The sequence below is a fragment of the Labeo rohita genome, unplaced genomic scaffold (genome assembly GCF_022985175.1).
Source record: "Labeo rohita strain BAU-BD-2019 unplaced genomic scaffold, IGBB_LRoh.1.0 scaffold_54, whole genome shotgun sequence".
Taxonomy (NCBI): Eukaryota; Metazoa; Chordata; class Actinopteri; order Cypriniformes; family Cyprinidae; genus Labeo; species Labeo rohita.
In genome coordinates, this window is record NW_026129462.1 from 1,131,834 (window position 1) to 1,152,660 (window position 20,827).

Below are 20,827 nucleotides of genomic sequence, written 5' to 3' on the forward strand. Positions count from 1 at the left end.
TCTCACCTGATCAACTGTCAAACTTTGATTTGAATCCGTGGTGGAACAAAGTAGTTTGCACAAAAGAGGGCTTTTAGAGACACTCCATTGTTATTTTGTTTCTTTACACACTCGTGCCATCGAACTGTTGTATAAACGCAAATATCGCACTCGTAGATTTGAATACAGTCATATCTCAAGTCTATTGTGTGATATTGCTCATGTATTTCCAAACATTCTATAGTGGTAGAATTTTCATCAGACATGTTAGATGTTTTGGGTTCTAATCCACCCTCACATATTTTTTTTTTCCCCTTATTAAATTCAAAGATGTTCATTAGTGAACATGTATCAAGAGGAGGGACAATAATTTAACGGAATGTCACTAATAACATTGCAATGAACATTCAATGAACATTCAGCATGATTTCAGAAACAACAGATTCCAGCGCCAGATCACGTCTTATTTAACAGAAATGAATGTTTCATCAGTCTTAGTATGTTCGTGCCACAAGATGTTCAAAAAATTAGTAGGGACAATATCGACCCTGGCAAAAAATGGTGGGGACATGTCCCACCCGTCCTATCCGTAAATTACACCTATGTTGTAATGTGATATAAAGCAAATGTACTCTTAATGGTTGTAAGAGATTTAAATTTACAGGGGAGAGAAACTTGGAGAGATGTTTCACACCAAGATCATTTTTTTGGTTTGTTTTTCTAATTGGTCATTTCTGTAATTGTAATTGATTGATGCCTGTGATTGGCTGTGAAATGCAGGAGTTCACTGTTTCACAAATTTAATTTATTTCTTCCCCTATGACCTGTGTATCTGCAGGATCGTGATGCGCTCAGGGGAGATATACCAGAAATAGTGCTTCCTTCCCGACCCCGTTTGTCTCTCAAACGCACAAAGAGAGATTGGGTTATTCCTCCTATTAATGTGGCAGAAAACTCAAGAGGGCCATTCCCAATGAAGCTTGTCATGGTAAGATCAACATTTACATTTAAATATAGAAATATTGTGCATATCATATCATATCATATCACAAATTCCATATGTACGCACATACACACATTATGCTGTGTTAAAACAAAATATTCTTATAAATATAAATATTTATTCATATTAATGAATCTACTATAATTGTAGGGTAAAGCAGGGGTGTCCAGACTTGGTCCTGGTGGGTCACTGTCCTGCAGAGTTTAGCTCCAACCCAAATTAAACACATCTGGGGTGTGTGTGTGTGTGTGTGTGTGTGCTGTTGGTGTTTCAGGAGAGAAAAACTCACATTCAGATCTGACCCCATTCTCATAACTGACAATCCAAATTAATTAACTAATTACACCATCCAGTTAATTCACTGGAGAAAATCATGTCCTTTCCAGCTTTTTAATAAACATTCTGTTTCGGGATATATGTTTCATTGCAAAAGTACAATGCTTCAGGTTCAGGCAATGACATGTTCGGGATGTGCTCTGTGCTGTCGTGTAGATTCGCTCAGATAACGACGAGAAGGTGAGTTTGCGTTACAGTGTGACGGGTCCCGGCGCCGACCAGCCGCCCACTGGAGTCTTCTCCATTGACCCGATCTCAGGACTCCTGACTGTCCTCAAGCCCCTGGACCGCGAGCACCTGCCCAACTTCAATGTGAGTTCTATTCTTTCTTTAAATTCTGAATGTTCTTTAGTTTTTAAGAATGCCCTCTGAGAAAGCCTTTCAGGTAAGTAACTATCCACATTTGCCTGTATTCAGCAATGGGAAGCATTTCCATCAGCATTTCACAGTATTGATCTGTCTCTCTATATGCTGAGTAATAAAACAGACTCCTGGCTGATGGGAAAAAGAGTGATTGAACCAAACATTTGATTTTAAGCACTGTAAAAAGGTGGAATATTTCTACTGTGCAAAAAAATGATCAGAAGTGTTTTTGAGGGAATTTTAACTATCATTTAAAAATGGGTCAATAACAAATCCAGAGAGAAATGCATCACCTTTTCCTCAAAAAATATTTGTTGAGCAGCAAATCAGCATATTAGAATGATTTCTGAAGGATCATGTGACACTGAAGACTGGAGTAATGATGCTGAAAATTCAGCTGCGCATCACAGCAGTCAATTACATTTAACAGATATTTACATAGAAAACTAATAATACTTCACAAGATTTATTTTGTTTAAATAAATGCAGCTTTGGTGAGCAGAAGAGACTTCTTTCAAATACATTAAAAGTAAATGTATTCTTTCAAATACCTGAAAATACTTTGAATGGTGGTTTACATTTCAAAATTCTGCTTATTCTTGTGTTCAAAACCAAGTGAACACAACTGCCTGGAATAGTTTGGAACAGTTAACAGACATTTCCAAAATTTACTGTATAGTAACTTGGTCCGATAAATAAATGTGTTTTCATAAAGTCAGTGAGCGAAGTAAAAATAATCTACCCTTTGTGTTTTGCATGCCCTGTATTTACTGATTTATTTATACAGTACTCTGTGTGTTTATGGCATCAGTTGAGGGCACACGCTGTGGATCTGAATGGTAATCAGGTGGAAAACCCTGTTGACATCATAATCAATGTTATTGATATGAATGACAATCGACCAGAGTTCATCCAGCAGATCTGGAATGGAAGTGTTCCTGAAGGCTCTAAACCAGGTTAAACCATTTCACATGACAAGCTTTTCAAATGAATAAAATTGGGGTTTGCTGAGTGTTTTTTTTGTCTCATTATATCTTTAATTTCTGTAGGCACGTCAGTAATGACAGTGACAGCAGTGGACAAGGATGATCCCAAAACTCTAAACGGCCAGCTGCGCTATAAGATTGTGTCTCAGAATCCCGACATCCCCAGTCCAAACATGTTCACCATTAACAACAGGACGGGAAGCATCATCACTGTTGCTGCTGGCCTGGACCGAGAGGTACAGCAGTCCATTTTTCGCAAATTATTATCCAAATGTACTTTTTAAAAAAAATTCTCTCTCTCTCTCTCTCTATACATACACAAACAAGCTTATGTCACAACAGGCTCAGACTGCAGGACACTCGGGCACATCATGTTCAGAAGTCCTATTTGTAGAAACACTTGACACCATAAATTTCACATAGTTCTACAGAAAATTTTGCTTGATCAGTGTTTTTATTATTAAATCACTCAATGCCACCTGCTGGTGTAATGCTGTAACTGCAGAAGGAGTCCCTGTAAAATCTCCACCACTAACCCACAGGGGAGCATTTCCCAAAAGCATCCTTAGCTAGCTATGGTGGTAAGTTCCATTAAACTCTATTGGTAACAACGGTACTTGTGACCATAGTTGTTTTTGGGAAATGCACCCCTGAACGTCAGTCTGTCTGCAGTGACACAAACAGTCAAACAGTGCAGTGCTGCTGTCAGTGCTGTATCTGCGCTCTTGAACCTCACTTGAGCAGATTTCAGGACCAGAACTAAATGAATGTGTTAATGTAAGAAATGTAGGTAAATATGAGAACACGGATATGCATTTATTTTAAAATGAGGAACGCAGTGACAACAAAACTTTTAAAGGAGGATTTTTCTTCATATGATGGACTTCAATTGTGTCCCAGATTTTGAACTTCCAAAATGTAGTTTAAATGCGGCTTCAAAGGCTTTAAACAATCCCAGCTGAGGAAGAAGGGTCTTATCTAGCGAAACGATCGGTCATTTTTTTCGAAAAAATAAAAATGTGTATACTTTTTAAGCACAAAAGTTCATGTAGCACTAGCTCTGGAATGCGTGTTTTTGAATGTTTCGTTCATTTTGAATGGATCTTTAATGTGACTCGGGAAGAACGAGTCGTCTCGGGGAGTGATTTGTTCAGTCGCGCATACGCAACATCCTATTAGGTTCTATACTGGAATTAGTTCACCTGTTTCGAGTATTCGGGTTTTTCGAGTCATTCGTTCATCACGTGACAGCCCCATAAGATGAAAGAATGACTCGAAAAACCCAAAGACTCAAAACAGGTTAAATAAATCCAACCTGAAAACTTGTCAGATAAGAGGTGAGGTGAGCTAATCATAGACTAATGACCCAGGTAAACAATGAATGAATCTTTTCTGTTTCTTATAGCATTATAGTTTTGTCTTGTTTGTAGTGTGATCAACGTTTGTGTAAGCAGTAGATGTGTTAGGGAAGTAACGGAACATTTTAATTATATTTTGCTAAAATGAACGAAATGACTTAGAAAAAACATTTGTTCATTTTGCTGAACGAGACTCAAAGGTCAGAGTCGGTAAAATGATCTGAACTTCCCATCACTACTACAAATCACGTCTAAGTTCATTGTCTGTGTACTCCGGCTCAAAAAGGTAGAGAATGGTGAAAAACTCCATCCATCTTTTCTCCTACAACTTTAGAATCGTCCGACATCGTTGTAGCTTTTTGTTTGTAAACAGCGCTTGACTTAATTGCATTTCCTTAGTCTTTGCGTGTTCGCTTTGTAAACACTGGGTCTGTAGTTTCACGTGACCTTTCGACGTGATTCAATAGTATGTAATAGCATCCCAGAGCCTGTGCTACACAAGCTTTTGTGTTTAAAAAGTATACAAATTTTTATTTTTCGAAAAAAATGACCTATTGTTTCACTAGATAAGACCCTTCTTCCTCGGCTGGGATCGTTTAGAGCCTTTGAAGCTGCATTTAAACTAAAGTTTTATTAAAAGATAAAGATTTTAAAGATGGATTTACAATCTCACATACTTTGTTTCTATACATGTGCAAAGTACAATCATCAAAAAAGAAAAGACAGGAAAGAAAACAAAATAAAAAAAAAACAAAATAAACAAAACTTAGTTTGCAATGTATGATGAAGAAATGTTAAAACATGACATTAACAAATTATGCATTAGTCCGCAGGTTTTCCATCAAGATAACAGAGAAAAGGGTGCCAAATTTTGACAAACTGCTCAAATTTGCCCTTTAGACAGTACCTAATTCGTTCCAAATGTAAAGTAGAAATCATCTCTCCAAGCCATAGCTTACATGTAGGAGCCTCCTTTTTCTTCCAGAACAAAAGTATTAGCTTCTTGGCTGTAGTTAAACTATATGCAAGCAGTTTGTGTTGTGCTCCTGATAATGAATGCATGCTTTCTGAAAATCCCAAAATAAAAAGTGCCGGATCCGGCTGCAATTGCACCCTAAAAATCTCTGAAAGGACATCAAAAATTCCATTCCAATAATTTTGTATCTTGGAGCAAAAAATAAAACTATGAGACAAATCAGCAACTACTGAATTACATTTGTCACAGAGAGGTGAGACATTTTTGAAAATTCTATGTAATTTCTTTTTTGAATAATGTAATCTGTGAATGACTTTAAACTGAATAAGGCAGTGTCTAGAACTGATAGAGTGTTCGTTAATGTCCTTTAAACTCATCTGCCACATTTCCTCAGAAATTTCCACTCCTAGTTCTTGCTCCCATTCTCTTTTGAGAAAACTTGTAGAGGGCGAAGTAAAGGATTGTAGCAGATTATAAATTATCGGTAGTGCCTTTTTACTTCCTTTACACCGATCAAGACACTTATCAATAATTGAGGGTGATATACTATCCAATGAAGGTGTATGAGCACATATATAATTCTTAATCTGTAGAAATCTAAAAAAATGACTCTGGGGGAATTAAAATTTTTGTTGCAGCTGACTAAAAGATGCCAGAGCCCCATCAATGAAAAGGTCCCCTATAGTACGTACACCCATTTCTCCCCACTGGACAAAGGTCCCATCCAATCTTGATGGGATAAATGATGGATTCTTGGTGACAGGAGTTAGAAGTGAAAGGGACTTTATTTTGAAGTGTTCTTTTATCTGTTTCCAGATACGAAGTATATTTTGAATTATGATACTATTATTGAAGGTAGAATGATCCAGAGTTACAGGGGAGAGTATCACTGCTCCCGGATTGTATGGGTAACACTGATCACGGATTATTTGGAGCCAAAATGGTGGAGCATCATGATCATCCAACCACACTGAAATTAGACTTATATAACAAGCCCAGTAATAAAGACGAAAGTCTGGAAATGCCAGACCTCCCTCTTGTTTAGGTTTACAGAGATGTGCCTTTTTAACTCTATGATTTTTATATCCCCACAAGAACGGAAGAATGATTGAATCTAATTGCTTAAAAAAGGATTTAGGTAGAAAGACTGGAATATTCTGGAATAGATACAGTATCTGTGGTAAGAATATCATTTTTATTGCATTTATTCTACCATACAGGGAAATCGGGAGTGCTCTCCGAAATTGTATATTAGATTGCAATTTGGAAATTAGAGGAGTAAAGTTAGCTTTTAAGAGCGAGGAATGTTTATTTGTAACTACAATTCCAAGATAAGTAAATTTTTCCATTGAGACTTTAAATGGAGAAGATTGTATCGAAGACATATCTTTTAATCCAATTGGCATTAGTTCACTTTTATTTAGATTAACTTTAAACCTAGAAAACATCCCAAAGATTTTAATAGTATCTAAAATAACGGGCAGACTCACATGGGGTTTAGTAACATATAGCAGGATATCATCTGCATATAAAGATATTTTATTGACTGTATTTAAAGTATTAAAGCCATGGATAGAAGGATCAGAACGAATGTACTGAGCAAGGGGCTCTACGGTCAGCGCAAATAAAAGAGGAGAAAGGGGGCAACCTTGCCTAGTCCCTCTTTTAAGATTAAAGGGACCAGACAAAGTATGATTAGTTAGTACCTTAGCTGTAGGACTTTTATACAATCCAATTTATAAAGTTATCACCCACATCAAATTTTTCTAGTATTGTGAAAAGGTAGTGCCATTCGACTCTGTCGAATGCTTTTTCAGCATCGAGAGAGATTATTACCAGATTTTCTTCAAGAGCTTTGGAGTGATACATGATGTTAAAAAGGCTCCTAGTGTTTTGTGAAACATTCCTACCAGGAATAAAACCATTCTGATCAGTATGAATTAGACCGCTAATTAATCTACCAAGTCTATTTGCAAGAATCTTTGACAGTATCTTCTGATCTACGTTAAGGAGATAAATTGGTCTGTATCCTTCCACCTCCTCTGTATTTTTACCTTTTTTTTGGAATAACAGTTATAACTGCTTCATTAAACGTTGATGGTAGTCCAGTCACTAGTGCCTCCTCAAATGTTTTGAGGAGGTAGGGGGAAAGTATATCATTAAATTTTTTATATAACTCAGAGGGCAAGCCATCCGGGCCTGGAGTTTTACCACTCTTTAAGGAATTAACTGTACTTTTTAACTCTTCAAAACGAAATACCTTATTATGGGAATCACGCAAATCCTGATTAACAGAGGGAAGATTACACTTATTTAGAAACTTATCCATAGCTTGTGAGTCAGTGCAAGGGTCAGAGGAGTATAAATTTGAATAGAATTCCTTGAAGCAACTGTTTATATCTTTAGACGAGGTACATTCGGTTCCAAGTTTTGTCTTAATCTTATGAATTGTCTTATCATTCTCTAATTTATGTAACTGTCTTGCAAGTAGTTTAACTGCTTATTAAAATTCAAAATATTTCTGTTTAATGAAGATAAATGATTTACATAATTTGTCTGAAACAATTTTATTATACTCATATCTGAGCTGTAGATTTTTTTTTGTATATTTCTATTAACTGGATTTTGTGCATTTTCATTATCTAAGTGATGAATTTGTCATCCTAACTCTAAAAGTTTTATTTTTATATAGTTTATTTTTGCAAGGGTCAGATGAGTATAAATGAATACATCCTCTTAAAAGCAATTGTTTATATCTTTCCCAAGGTACTGGTGAAACTCGGTTCCAAGTTTTGTCTTAATCTTATGAATTGTCTTATCATTTCTAATTTATGTAACTGTCTTGCAAGTAGCATGGCTTATCATGAAATTCAAAATATTTCTGTTTAATGAAGATCCATTTACATAATTTGTCTGAAACAATTTTATTAAGTTCAAATGTAACAGGAGCATTTTTTTGTATATTTCTATATCATGGATTTTTATTTTCATTATCTTGGAAATGAATTTGTTTTTCTAACTCAAAAAGTTTAATTTTATATAGTTTATTTTGCCCCTGAAAGAGAAAAGACATCCTCTTAAAAAAGCTTTCAGTGTTTCCCAAAGTAGTGAAAATGAGTAAAATGACTTTCAAAAAATATTTCCATTTGTCCAGCCAAATTAATTATAGGTAGGACACTGGAAAGTATACAAGTTACACTGTAATTAAAACACGGCAGACTTTAATGGACTTTAAGAGACTTTAAAACACCATGTCCCAAAAATATCAATAACTAATTTTTGACCAAAATCGAAGTTAAGGTCTTTTGCCTTTGCAGAGCAGTATACATTGTGAACTTGTGAATGAAAGGTGTAATCTCTCTCGCTGGGATGAAAAAGTCTCCATATATCCACTAAATTAGAGTTATTAATAAATGTATTAAAAAAAATTCCTTGAGTTAGACTGAGGGGCTCTCTTAGATGATGATCTGTCCAGGTACGCATCTAATACACAGTTAAAGTCCCCCCCTACGATTAGATTAGTTTGAGACATATTAGGAATAAGATTAAACACTTTCTTGAAAAAATCTGGGTTGTCATAATTTGGGGCGTAAACATTCACTAATGTAATAGGGAAGGAATGCATCTCACCAGATAATATAATGTACCGACCCTCTTTGTCTGTTTTCAAGGTTTTAAGTTTAAATGGTACACCTTTCCGTATTAGGATAGCGACCCCTCGAGCTTTAACAGAAAAATTGGACTGATAAATATTTTCTATCCACCTGCATTTCAGCTTATCCTTGGAATCAAGTTTCAGATGTGTTTCCTGCAGAAAAATTATATCCGCAGCAAGTGATTTTAAGTGTGATAGTACTTTACTTCTTTTAACAGGGTGATTTATTCCTTTCACATTCCACGAAGCGAAAACAAGCCCTTGTCTGTTACCTGATGTTACAGCATTACTTTGCATCATTCAGACGCTAATAAATTATCACCACACATTTTACCGCCTTGACGTATCTCAAACAGGCTCCCACCCCACCCACCAACCAGCTTAAATAACAGCCCCGTCATCTAACCAACAACTAAAACCAGCGGTACGAGACGAAATAGGCTAAACGTAGATGTTGAGTTGAAAAAAAAAAAGTAAAATAAAATATCAGAACAGTAATAATATGAGTATTAACACCAAATTAAATATTCTAGAAAACACTTAACATGAATATATTATTCTTTAACCTTCAAACATTAAATCAACGCAGCTCCGCAGTGAAGAGTTTCAGAAGAACATCTCAGAGTATATAGAAAAGTAAAGGAACAGGTACCGAATGGTTGTGCCTAGGGCTGTAACGATATCAAAATCGAATCGCGATTTTGGCGTAGCTTGTCAGTGCTTTACGGCTCTGTGTATTAATTGCCGCTCCAGCTGAACGCACGTGATGGAGCTTTACTACTAATCAAAGTACCGGCTTCATTGACTAAACGCGCCTCACGACATCGTGCGATTATCATTACAGCCCTAGTTGTGCCTAAGAAAGAGAGAAAAAAAATGCACTCAATGCACGAGTGATCGCACTTATCTCAATTAAGCAACGTCTTTAGGACAGTCACCCTGATCCGAAGCAGTTTTCCGCGAACTTAACGGCCTTGTCTGGATCCGTGAAATAATGTTCCTTGCTGTTATATGTGACCCTTAATTTTGCTGGATACTGTAGACCATACTTGACACCAGGTTTGTCCTTCAACAGTTCCCTTGCTCGTTTGAACAACGCGCGACGTTTCACAACCGCTGGAGGATAATCGGGGAAGATGTTGATTCTTTGTCCCTTAAAAGTAACTTGCCGCATCTTGGCCGCTCTCTGCAGAATTTCTTCCATTTCGTGGGTGTAGTGTAGCCGAAGCACAAATGCCCTTGGTGGTTCTTCATCTCCGGGATGATTTCGCAATGCCCGATGAGCTCGATCCACAAGTGGCAGATTATCTAGCGATAATGCCTCCTTCAGAAGTTGTGCCATAAAGTCCCTCGGTTTCATTCTGGACTCAGCCCCTTCTTTAATGTGTAGTACACGGATGTTTTGTCTCCTACTACGTCCTTCAAGGTCCATGCATTTGTCTGTAAGTTGCTCAACCACTTGATTCAAACGGCCCACTTCTTGCTCAAGCTTAACTATTGTATCCGAGGAAGCAGAAGCGCTAGTTTCCAGGGTTGCCAGCTTTGAGGAATGCTCGTCCACCGTGACTTTAACTGCCGAAATTGCAGAGCTGGCCTCCTGCTGGAACGGCGCAAGTTCTCCTCGTATCGAAACAGCAAGTTTGTTCAATTTTGGAGTCTATTATCTCCCCTAAATCAGATTTGATTGAGTGTATTTCCGAGCGCAGACAAGTGATTGCGCTAAGAATTGCTGCGTTGCCCAAGTCCTGAGTATTTTCAGCCGCTGCATCTTCTGTACTAGAGTCCGAGGCGGACGCGGCTTGGCTGGCATGTTTAACTATGAGTATTCTAAACCAGCAACTCTGACAAATCAGCTCTCCTACACTGACTTTCTGTTACCTTCCCATGTCTACTCCTTTGTTTTTGTTTTTTCTATGGCGCGAGGTTGCACTGAGTTACCGTTTGTAAGACTTTTCATTACATTTCATCTTTGTTCGTCTCATTCAACACACAGCTGTGACAGGAACAGGGTTGGGCACCCCTGGTTTAAATTATTTTGCGTGTCAGCGAGCATTTCGAACACTTGTGAACACTTTCATGACACACAGGGACAAATGACAAACACAGCTGAGAACAATCTGCATTTTTCATAGATTAAAGCAGGGCTGGGCAACCTCGGTCATGGAGGGCCACTGTCCCGCAGATTTTAGCTCTAACCTTAATCAAACACACCTGAACAAGCTAATCAGTGTCTTCAAGCTTACTAGAAAGCTACAGGCAGGAGTATTTGATTAGGGTTGGAGCTAAACTCTCTGGCTGTTTCTCAAACGGAAGGCTGCATCCTCCGGAGGTTGCATTTGTAGGCTGCGTACGTCATTAAGAAGGTCTTATTTTATAATATTAACAGTTATAAATTTGACTGTTATTCTTAGTGAACCGTAAATTGTTGTAATATGCTTATGCCTCATGAATGTAATGCTCAGTTAACTGAAATAAACCAGGCTTGATGACGCATGCAGTCAGACCTCTGGAGGATGCAGCCTTCCGTTTGAGAAACTGCATGACCGAAGTTGCCCAGCCCTGGATTAGACTGATTCCATCAAGCTGGGCTCACACTACAGGATCTTTAAAATCCTAAACGATTATGAAATCTGGTTGCAGCGCACACGTAAGGAGAATCTTTGCAGATTATCTTCCCTGAAATCTTAAACATGCACACACTGCAAGATTTGAAAATTGTGGCGCATCACACACTACAAGATATTATTAAGATCATCATGACGGAGGGAGCGCCTCACGTGATCTTACACAACAGATCGTCATTTCAGCAACTAATGTTTACAATTGTTAATTAGCGTGCTAGCAGCTTTATGCACTCACCCGGTATGTTGAAAACTGAGACGATTTCACTCCAGAGCTTTCCTTGTTCCATGTGGTTGTGGTATGTTTTCAACACATTATACAGACAGTGTTACTACAAAAACATAAGAAGCAGTTTCCTCCATCTCCACTATCCAACGGATGGTACAGCATCTGTTTTGCGGTCGCGCATTGGCTGTTGTGAAAGTACTGACGTAATCATAGCCGTGATCATCCCGATTTAAAATCCTGAATATCAAACATGTCTGATGTGATCGGGGCGGCCCCGATTTGTGTGAGAGCAGACCGGGAGGTGCAAGATTCGATCTGTGAGCGTCTCACATTACCAGATAATCCGTGCCGAACGTCGGGACCGATTAAAGTGCTTGACAGGATATTTGCGCTGATTCTCAGAAGGGGAAAATTGGGGCAAAATCAAGCTAAAAATCTTGTAGTGTGAGCCCGGCTTCAGACTACTGGGTAGTGCAAATAAATTCCAAAATAATGAAATTAATTAATTTACCATGAACATCACCATAAAAATTCATTAAAAATTAAACATAATTTTTAAATCACCATCTTACATGAGCATTACACAACAAATAACAAAGACAATCGCACAGGTTGCTAATTAGTAAATTACAAACACAGGTGGAAATGGAACGTTTGGGCCTGGGAAGCAAAACATTTCATTTTCTGCATCCTACAAGATACAGTTGTTTTGCTTTGTAACAATTCTCTGTAGTGTAATTTTCATAATATTCACCTTTGCAAGAAAGAATTGGCTTTCTCAAACATGTTCAGTTGGATTTTTAAAATTAAATTTGAACATTGACATTGTGGTCTCTCTCTGCAGAAAGTGCCTCAGTACACACTGATTATTCAAGCCACTGACATGGAAGGAAATCCCACGTATGGTCTTTCTAACACAGGCACTGCTGTTATCACCGTCACAGATGTCAACGACAACCCTCCCGAGTTTACCTCTGACACCGTAAGAACTCACACACTCTTACTCTTCTATACCTGAAAGTCAACTTACCACTGACAGGATGACCATATTTATTTTTTATTTATATGTAAAGGATAATCAATGGTTTGCTGTGAATTAAAGAATTTTTAATGCACAAAAACGAAGGCAAAGAACCACCCGACATGTAGCAGATTTAAAATCCTTTAATGCACGGCACTTATTTCATGGTCATTGGCCAAGTTATAGACAACTTCACAATCTCTAACCAAGTTCACAAACCCCTTTACAATCACCTCTTGATGAAGCACTTGTTTGTCTTTCAGTTCTCTTACTTCGTAGAGCTAAATCACTTGCACCTTTATTCATAAAAGTGCTAGCTTTACATATCAAACATTTTGCCTTCCGATGAAAGCATGGGATTTTTTGTGAAGTTCCTCTGTAAGTTTGCACTGTGATTTGATGATTGTTCTGACTCAGGATGGTTGTAATTTCCTGCATGTCAAGCCATTTTTGCTGCTGTAATCAACAGTGGTTTGCACGCTATGAGTAATGAGACTAATGGTTGAGAGGCAGAAGTGTGGTCCTTAGTTGCTGCAAGCAGTTTAATAATCACACTTTTTTTTTGTTTGTTTTGATAAGGTGGGAATTATGGAGAGGGTCAAAGCAATGCAAATATGAACATGCATAATGATGTATTAGAATGCAGCCACCTTACAATGAAACTAAAATTGAATCAAGGACATTTTTGTGAATTTAGAAATCCTGGCATAATGAGGAAGAGGTGCTTGGTCCATTAACTAATAATGCAGTACCAGCATGTGAAATATATATATAAAAATAACATTAGGTGCTCTCTGTTTTGTTTTGTTTTGTTTTGTTTTGTTATGCAGTTCTTTGGCGAGGTACCAGAGAACCAAGTCAATGTTATTGTGGCCAACCTGACAGTAACAGACAAAGACCAGCCCAACACAGGAGCATGGAAGACGATCTACAAGATAACAGCCGGTGACCCCATGGGCCATTTCTCTGTGCCCACTGATCCTGTTTCTAATGAAGGACTAGTGACTGTCGTCAAGGTATGAAAATACTGAGAACTGTCACATTTGCAAACATTTGAAAGAACATACTTCACCTATAGTTCACAAGAACAGGGCTTAAAGTTCACCGGCACCATGCCGGATGGCATTTCACAGTGGAAAATATACAGTTCTATATTTAAATGTAAAAAAAAAAAAACACTTGTGAGTTCACCTACCAATTGTATCAGATGAACACAGCTTTAACTCTCAACCAAACGTCTTGGTTACAACTGTAACCCTCGTTCCCTGAAGGAGGGAACGGAAACGTTATGTCAATACTGACGTAATTGGGGTCTCCCTTGGGAGCCTCCGATCTTTAGAAGAAAAAGCCAATGAGAATTGGCGAGTGGAATTTGCATGCCACGCCACACCCCCGTACATACGGGTATATAAGATGGCGGCGTGCAACCACTCACTCAGGTTTTTGCTGAGAAGCCGAAACACCCGGCATCTCCAGCGCAGTCCAGGGTTGTGGCAAGAGGGATGTTACAGTTGTTGTTACGTTCCCCTTCAGTCGTTCTCTATAACGTTACGTCAATACTAACGTATTTGGGGTCTCTATGGAAAACGCCACAAGCCTGAACTGCGTTACGTCATTGAGGACAAATGCCAACAGGCAAGCGTGTCGGAGCAAATGTACTCAATGCGTAACCTACCCAAAGCCCCGGGAGCCAGCAGAGGGGGCCCCACAGAGATGCCAAGATTGAAGCACACCGTTGGGGGGCAGAGACAGAAATACATGTCCTGTGAAGATTGAGTTACAAAATCCTTTGTCAGGTTAGAAGAGCATGATGGAACTCGTGGAGGAATTTAGAGATTCAAGCCACATCTGGAGGGGCGAAGGAAACCCACTTCCAGCACAGTAACGAACTACTCCGCTTAGTTCGAACCGGCGGGCACGGAGGACCCAGGGTTCACCATGGGGAATCACAGGGGGGAGGCGCACTGATCCAGATGGAATGGTGACACCGAGCCGTCGTCCCGAATACTTGAGTTACCTTAAAACACGGGAGGAAACAGGCTCCACGCGGAGGTTGTACAATCTCACGAAGTGTTAGGTGTCACCTAGCCTGTAGCCCTACAAATGTCTGCTAGAGAGGGTGGAGTGGGCCCGAACTCCTAGGGGGCACGGCTCACCCTGGCACTGGTACGCCAGAGTGATGGCATCAACCACCCAATGGGCCAACCTCTGTTTGGAGACAGCATTCCCCTTCTGCTGTCCCCCAAAGCAGACAAAGAGCTGCTCAGAGTGTCTGAAGCTCCGGGTGCAGTCCACGTAAATGCGAAGAGCGCGAATGGGACACAGCAACCCTAAGGCCGGGTCTGCCTCCTCCGGGGGCAGAGCTTGCAGGTTCACCACCTGATCTCAAAAGGGAGTGGTGGGAACCTTAGGCACGTAACCAGGCCGGGGTCTCAGGCGAGCCTGAGAATCAGCCGGACCAAACTCAAGGCACGATTCGTTGACAGAGAAAGCATGCAGGTCCCCCACCTTCTTGATGGAAGTGAGCGCGATCAGGAGCGAAGTCTTGAGAGACAGATATTTAAGCTCATCCGACTCAAGCGGCTCAAAGGGATCTCTCCGAAGGCCTGTAAGGACCACAGAGAGATCCCAAGAGGGGATGAGGTGCGAACGAGGGGGGGTTTAGCCTCCTTGTACCTCTCAGGAACCTGACGATCAGGTGGTGTCTCCCAAGGGGCAGGCCATCAACCTCGTCATGATACGCTGCGATGGCCACCACATAGATTTTCAAAGTGGAGGGGGACAGCCTCCGCTCCAACTTTTCTTGTAAAAAGGAAAGCACCACTCCAACCGAACATCTCTCTCTTGGCAAGAGGAACACCAGTCAACAAACAGACCCCATCTCAGAGCATAAGCCTGCCTCGTTGAGGAGGCTCTAGCCTGAGTGTTAGTATCTATCACGGCCTGGGGAAGGCCGGAGAGGTCTGCCGCGTCCCGTCCAGAAGTCATACGCGAAGGTTCCACAGATCGGGGCGCGGGTGCCAAATAGTGCCCATCCCCTGAGGAAGAATCTTCCAGGGAGGGGTTGTCGCGAGGAGCAAGAGTTCCGCGAATCAGGTCCGGGTGGGCCAATAAGGCGCAGCCAGCAAGACCTGCTCCTCGTCCTCCCAGATCTTACACAAGTTCTGTGCAAGGAGGCTCACTGGGGGAAAGGCGTACTTGATTAGACCCCAGGGCCAGCTGTGTGCCAGGGCATCCGTGCCAAGGGGAGCCTCGGGGGGTAGATGGCGGGTGAGTTGTGACTTGCGACGGGAACGCAAACCCCCTTGGTGATTGATATAAGCGACCGTCGCCATGTTGTCCATGCGGACTATCACATGTTCCCCTCGCAGGATCAGACGGAACCGACAAAGGGCGAGAAACACGGCCAGCAACTCAAGGCAGTTGATGTGCCACTGCAGTCAAGGTCCTGTCCAGGAGCCCATCCTGGAGGCATCCGTGTTGACAATCACATGCCTCCAGACCTGTCCTAGGGGCACCCCTACCCGTAGGAACACCATGTCCGACCATGGGCTGAAAAAGAGGTGACACTCCGGGGTAACGCTGACCCGAAATGTGCCACAGTGCCATGCCCATCTCGGGATCCAGCCACAGAGCCAGTGCTGAAGCGGTCTCATATGAAGCAAGCCGAGTCCGAAGGGGAGGACTTTGTACTGATACGCCCGACCCTCGAAGGCAAACCGAAGAAACGGTCTGTGTCAAGGGAAAATCGAGACATGAAAGTACGCGTCCTTCAAGTCGATGGCTGCGAACCAATCCTGGCGCCGAATGCATGAAATAATGCATTTCGGGGTTAACATTTTGAACGGCATCTTGAGTAGGGACCGATTCAAAACACGGAGATCCAGGATAGGTCGTAACCCACCGTTCTTCTTCGGTACGATGAAATAGGGACTGTAGAATCCCAATTTCATTTTGGCTGAAGGGACAGGCTCGATTGTGTCCTTCGCTAAGAGAACTGCAATCTCCGCATGCAAGACAGAGGCATCTGTGTCCGAATGGACAGATATGAACAAGATGCCCCTGAACCTGGGCGGGCGCCTCGTGAACTGAATTGCGTAGCCGAGTCGGACCGTCCAGATCAACCAACGTGACGGGTTGGGCAGCGATAGCCACGCCTCCAACCTGCGTGCTAGTGGGATCAATGGAGGGGGAGATGCACCGAAGGTGGGGCAGCCATGGGGAGGAAGGTGACTCAACGTAGGAGGTGTCGCGTCCCACAGAAAAGTCGAGCTGCAAGCAGCAGCATACACCTTCTGTCCTTGATCTTGTAAACTTAGAACCCGAGTCTGAGGAAGCAGAGCGACACTCAGGACTCAAATCCGGGGAGAATGACCCAGAGATAGAGAAAATTTTTGTGAATGGGTGGGTACCGGCAGCAGCAAAGATACCAGCCCCCGGCCGTCCCCCGGGGGCAGGGGTGCAGATGTTGAAGTCCCCCGCAGAGCAATCTCTCCCATCTCCGGGTCGCCCGTCTCAGGGTTGCTTCGCCGACTTGCTGGTTGTTCTTGTTGGGTTCGACACCTGAGCAGCGGGCTGCGCTCCCATCCCACGGCCAGCTCATCGCCCTCGCAGAGGAGCTGTAGACTCCTTAGGTGGAGGAGGCGGAGGCGGAGGCGGAGCAGGTGTAGAAGCCTTGGCGACGAGCAGACGAAGGCCTAGCCGCCGGCGGCTTGGTGGACTCACGCCGGGGCAAGTTCGCTTAATCGCCTCAGTCTGCTTTTGTACTGCTGAGAACTGCTGGGCAAAGTCCTCGACAGTGTCGCCGAAAAGGCCGGCCTGGGAGACGGGCATGTCGAGAAAGCGTACTTTGTCAGCGTCGGCCATCTACGCCAGGTTCAGCCAGAGATGGCACTCCTGGACTACCATAGGTGCCATCACCTGACCAAGGGACCGCGCCGTGACCTTAGTCACCCGGAAAGCGAAGTCGGTCACTGTACGTAGCTCCTGCATAACCCCTTTGTCAGGCCTACCCTCGTGCAGCTGTTTTAACGCCTGGGCCTGGTGGACCTGCATGGCCAAGGCGTGTACCTTGACCTGGATGGCCAAGGCGTGTAGCGCAGAGGAATCCTGGCCTGCCGCACTATAAGCCTACGCAGCGAGAGCCGACGAAAGCTTACAGGCTTTGGACGGGAGGCGCGGACGATTACTTCGCAACTGCACGCTCCACCTGGGGAACATCCATGTATCCCCTGGCTGCCCCGTAGTGAGGAGGGAAGAACCCGGACGTGTACGGGTGCTGTAAGGCACTTTGCACGTCTTAGTGAGCAGTTCATGGACCTCAGGGAAGAAAGGAACTGGGACCGGACATGGCTGATTTGAGTCGCGTCGGGACCCCAAGAACCAATCATCAAGCCGCGAGGGCTCGGAGGAAGGCGGCTTGCGCACAACCAACCCAATACTTTTGGCCGCCCGGAAGAGCATGGCCGCCAGTTCAGCGTTGGCCTCCAACTGAGCAGCCGCCACGGCGGGGAGCTTCTCTACGGATTCCTCCGCCTCATCTGGCATAAGCCCCTCCTCTGATGCCGCGATAGATATCCGATCTTCCTCTGGAGCGCAGAAGGAGATGCACGGCTTGCCGCGGGATGAACCAGCGCTTTCTTTCGGCAACTCGACGGGGTGGCGTGACGAGTCGGAGTTCCAAGGGGGCTGACCCGGCAGAGCATTCCGAACTGTGACTGTCAGGTTACCCTTCTTCCTCACCAGCTTTGCCACCGAGCTCATAGAGCCGGACGATCCCGGCCGGGAAGGAGCCGAAGGGAGCCTTCTCAAGCACGAAAGGCGTAACCTTAATGCAGCCATGGACATGCGCACACAATGAGGGCATGAACCATCCACAAATGCCATCTCAGCGTGTTCACGGTCCAGGCACGTGAGACAGCGATCGTGTCCCTCAGAGGGAGTCAGGAAACTACTGCATCCAGAAGTACACGGTTGGAAAGACATATCGAATGATACGGCTTTAACGCAACCGTGTAAGCTGAGAAATTCGCTCTTTTAGCTGGTTGCCCAGGGAAGAACCACGGTACAACCATGCGCTCAAGGCTGGTACCTCGCTGGAGACCAAAAAGAAGGTGCAGACGACGATCTTCTCCCACAGCAAAAGAAAGACAGCTTGCTTTTCTTCTTCTCTTCTTCTCTTGGGAACGGTGAGACTTCGAAGCAGAAATCTGAGTGAGTGGTTGCATGCCGCCATCTTATATACCCGTATGTACGGGGGTGTGGCGTGGCATGCAAATTCCACTCGCCAATTCTCATTGGCTTTTTCTTCTAAAGATTGGAGGTGATTGGGCTCCCAAGGGAGACCCCAAATACATCAATATTGACGTAACGTCGCAGAGAACAACTGAAGGGGAACTAAGATTACTAGCCAATCAGAAGTTTTTGCTCTTATAAACGCGAGACGCGCATAATAGTATCCAACTGCGGAGGTGCAGCCCTGATGAATGGAAAAGCCACCAGGGTCTCGAGTGCTACACTTTGAAAAAGCTGCGGTCAAAGATGTCAATCTAGTGCATATTTTCATAGAAAAGCTATTAAAAAAGCAGCAGAGCTTTGTAAACAGCTCAGAGTAATCAGGTCATCTCCATAAGAATGATATGATTGCCTGCACTAATTTTTGAAAAGGACCTGTTCACACATGATGTCTTAACTGTAATTTACAGGGAATTTACCAGTGAAGACAGTATGTGTGAAAGGGGCTAAACTCTTGCTAAACAAATGCTGTGAGTTTGGATTGCTTACCGTTTATCTGGGAAAACAGTGTGCATTATCTCACTAGATTTGTAATGTAAATCATTTATAAACCTATGCCGACACAGGAGAATATATCAGCATACATTGTGATTTCAAAATAAAAGTTTAAACTCTTGAGTTTGCATGTGGCCAAACATTTCACTAATTAAATTTGCGTTTTTTACTTACCACTGTGGTACATATGGTCTGAAAATCCATTTCTAATCAAAGCATACAGCTAATGAAAACAGTACTCCATCTTTGACAGTCTACACTTGACAATGTGGCAGACAGACCGATAGACAAATCCATAGTCCAGCTACTGCAAAATGGATCGCCACAGACCAGTTCATACTGTGTAGGATGAAAGGTTGCGACACATAGTACAGGTCACATCTATCAATTCAATGCGTTGCCCTCGTTCATAACAAGAATAGATGAGCTTCTTTGCATGTCTTTAGAGTCCTCTGCAGAGCTGTATGTTTGACAGTGCACTACAGTACAGAACAGTAATATTTTAAACAGTCCACTAAACATTTAAATTAGCAACTTCGCTGGCTAATAAATGACCAGCTAATAATCCAAACTAATGCAATAATAATAAATAAGCTAATGAAGATAGATATTGACAATTGTGACATTAAACATTTGTTTCAGACTTTTTTGTTTTTGGTCACATTGTTTTAACTGCTTGAGGTACTAATGTTAGCATCATCTTAATATTGATGACAAACATACTGCTGTTCTTTCTCTGGTAATGCAGAATCTAGTCAACATGTTAATTATAATGATATGAAAACATGTACTGTATGCACACCATTTCATTATCTGTTTAAATTCGTCATCTTCAATGTCCCGCTCTGTGCAGCGCACAGCCTCACAAATCAAAACAAACAGCACAAGGCGTCAGTTATTCTTTAGTGACCTTCAACCGCTCCAGCAATGGATGCAACCCGAAAAAACAATCGTATGGATTTTTGCCAATAGCCGATTGTTTCAGCAAACAGTTATCGGTGCTGATCTATTAGATTGTTGCAGCACTTCAGCCTACCTTTAAGGACAGACTTAAAGTGTGGGGTGCTCTTTCAGCTGAAATTACACAGAGTGTCTAAGCAGCTGACTCACAATCTTCATACTTTTTCTCTTGAATGCTGAACATTGGCAGGTTATATGGACTGCATGCCGTTGTTCTGAAGAGGCATATAACTGTGTGCAATTTAAAGCTGTAAATTCAGTGTTGAAAATTGTATGTGTACCCTGTTTGCACAAAGCCATGAGTGCAGCATAATTCATTGTGTTCAAACAGAAAACATAAAACACAAAACTGACGGAAGTGTACAGATCACGGACAGGGTTCATGAAATCAAATCTTAGAGTAGAGAGTTTCTGGTCATTCTAGCCAGATACAGTGAAACAAATGGTCATTTCACTAAGTGTGCAGTACATTTCATCAAAATTGCATTAACATTATAAGGACAGATGGTGAGTGATACAATTAATGGTTTTGTGTAATTGCTGTTTGCTTA

The 20,827-nt window shown here is 42.2% G+C and overlaps 1 protein-coding gene across 1 annotated transcript in view; it reads left to right on the forward strand.

Moving 5' to 3' along the window:
* Window positions 1-20,827, forward strand: part of LOC127161065 (cadherin-2-like) — an 83,830-nt gene that overhangs the window by 38,711 nt on the left and 24,292 nt on the right. Inside the window, exons 4-9 of the mRNA XM_051103702.1 lie at window positions 818-967; window positions 1,475-1,630; window positions 2,493-2,637; window positions 2,731-2,903; window positions 12,351-12,488; window positions 13,358-13,543. Of these exons, the coding sequence (XP_050959659.1) occupies window positions 818-967; window positions 1,475-1,630; window positions 2,493-2,637; window positions 2,731-2,903; window positions 12,351-12,488; window positions 13,358-13,543 (948 nt within the window). The remainder of the gene's footprint in view (window positions 1-817; window positions 968-1,474; window positions 1,631-2,492; window positions 2,638-2,730; window positions 2,904-12,350; window positions 12,489-13,357; window positions 13,544-20,827) is intronic.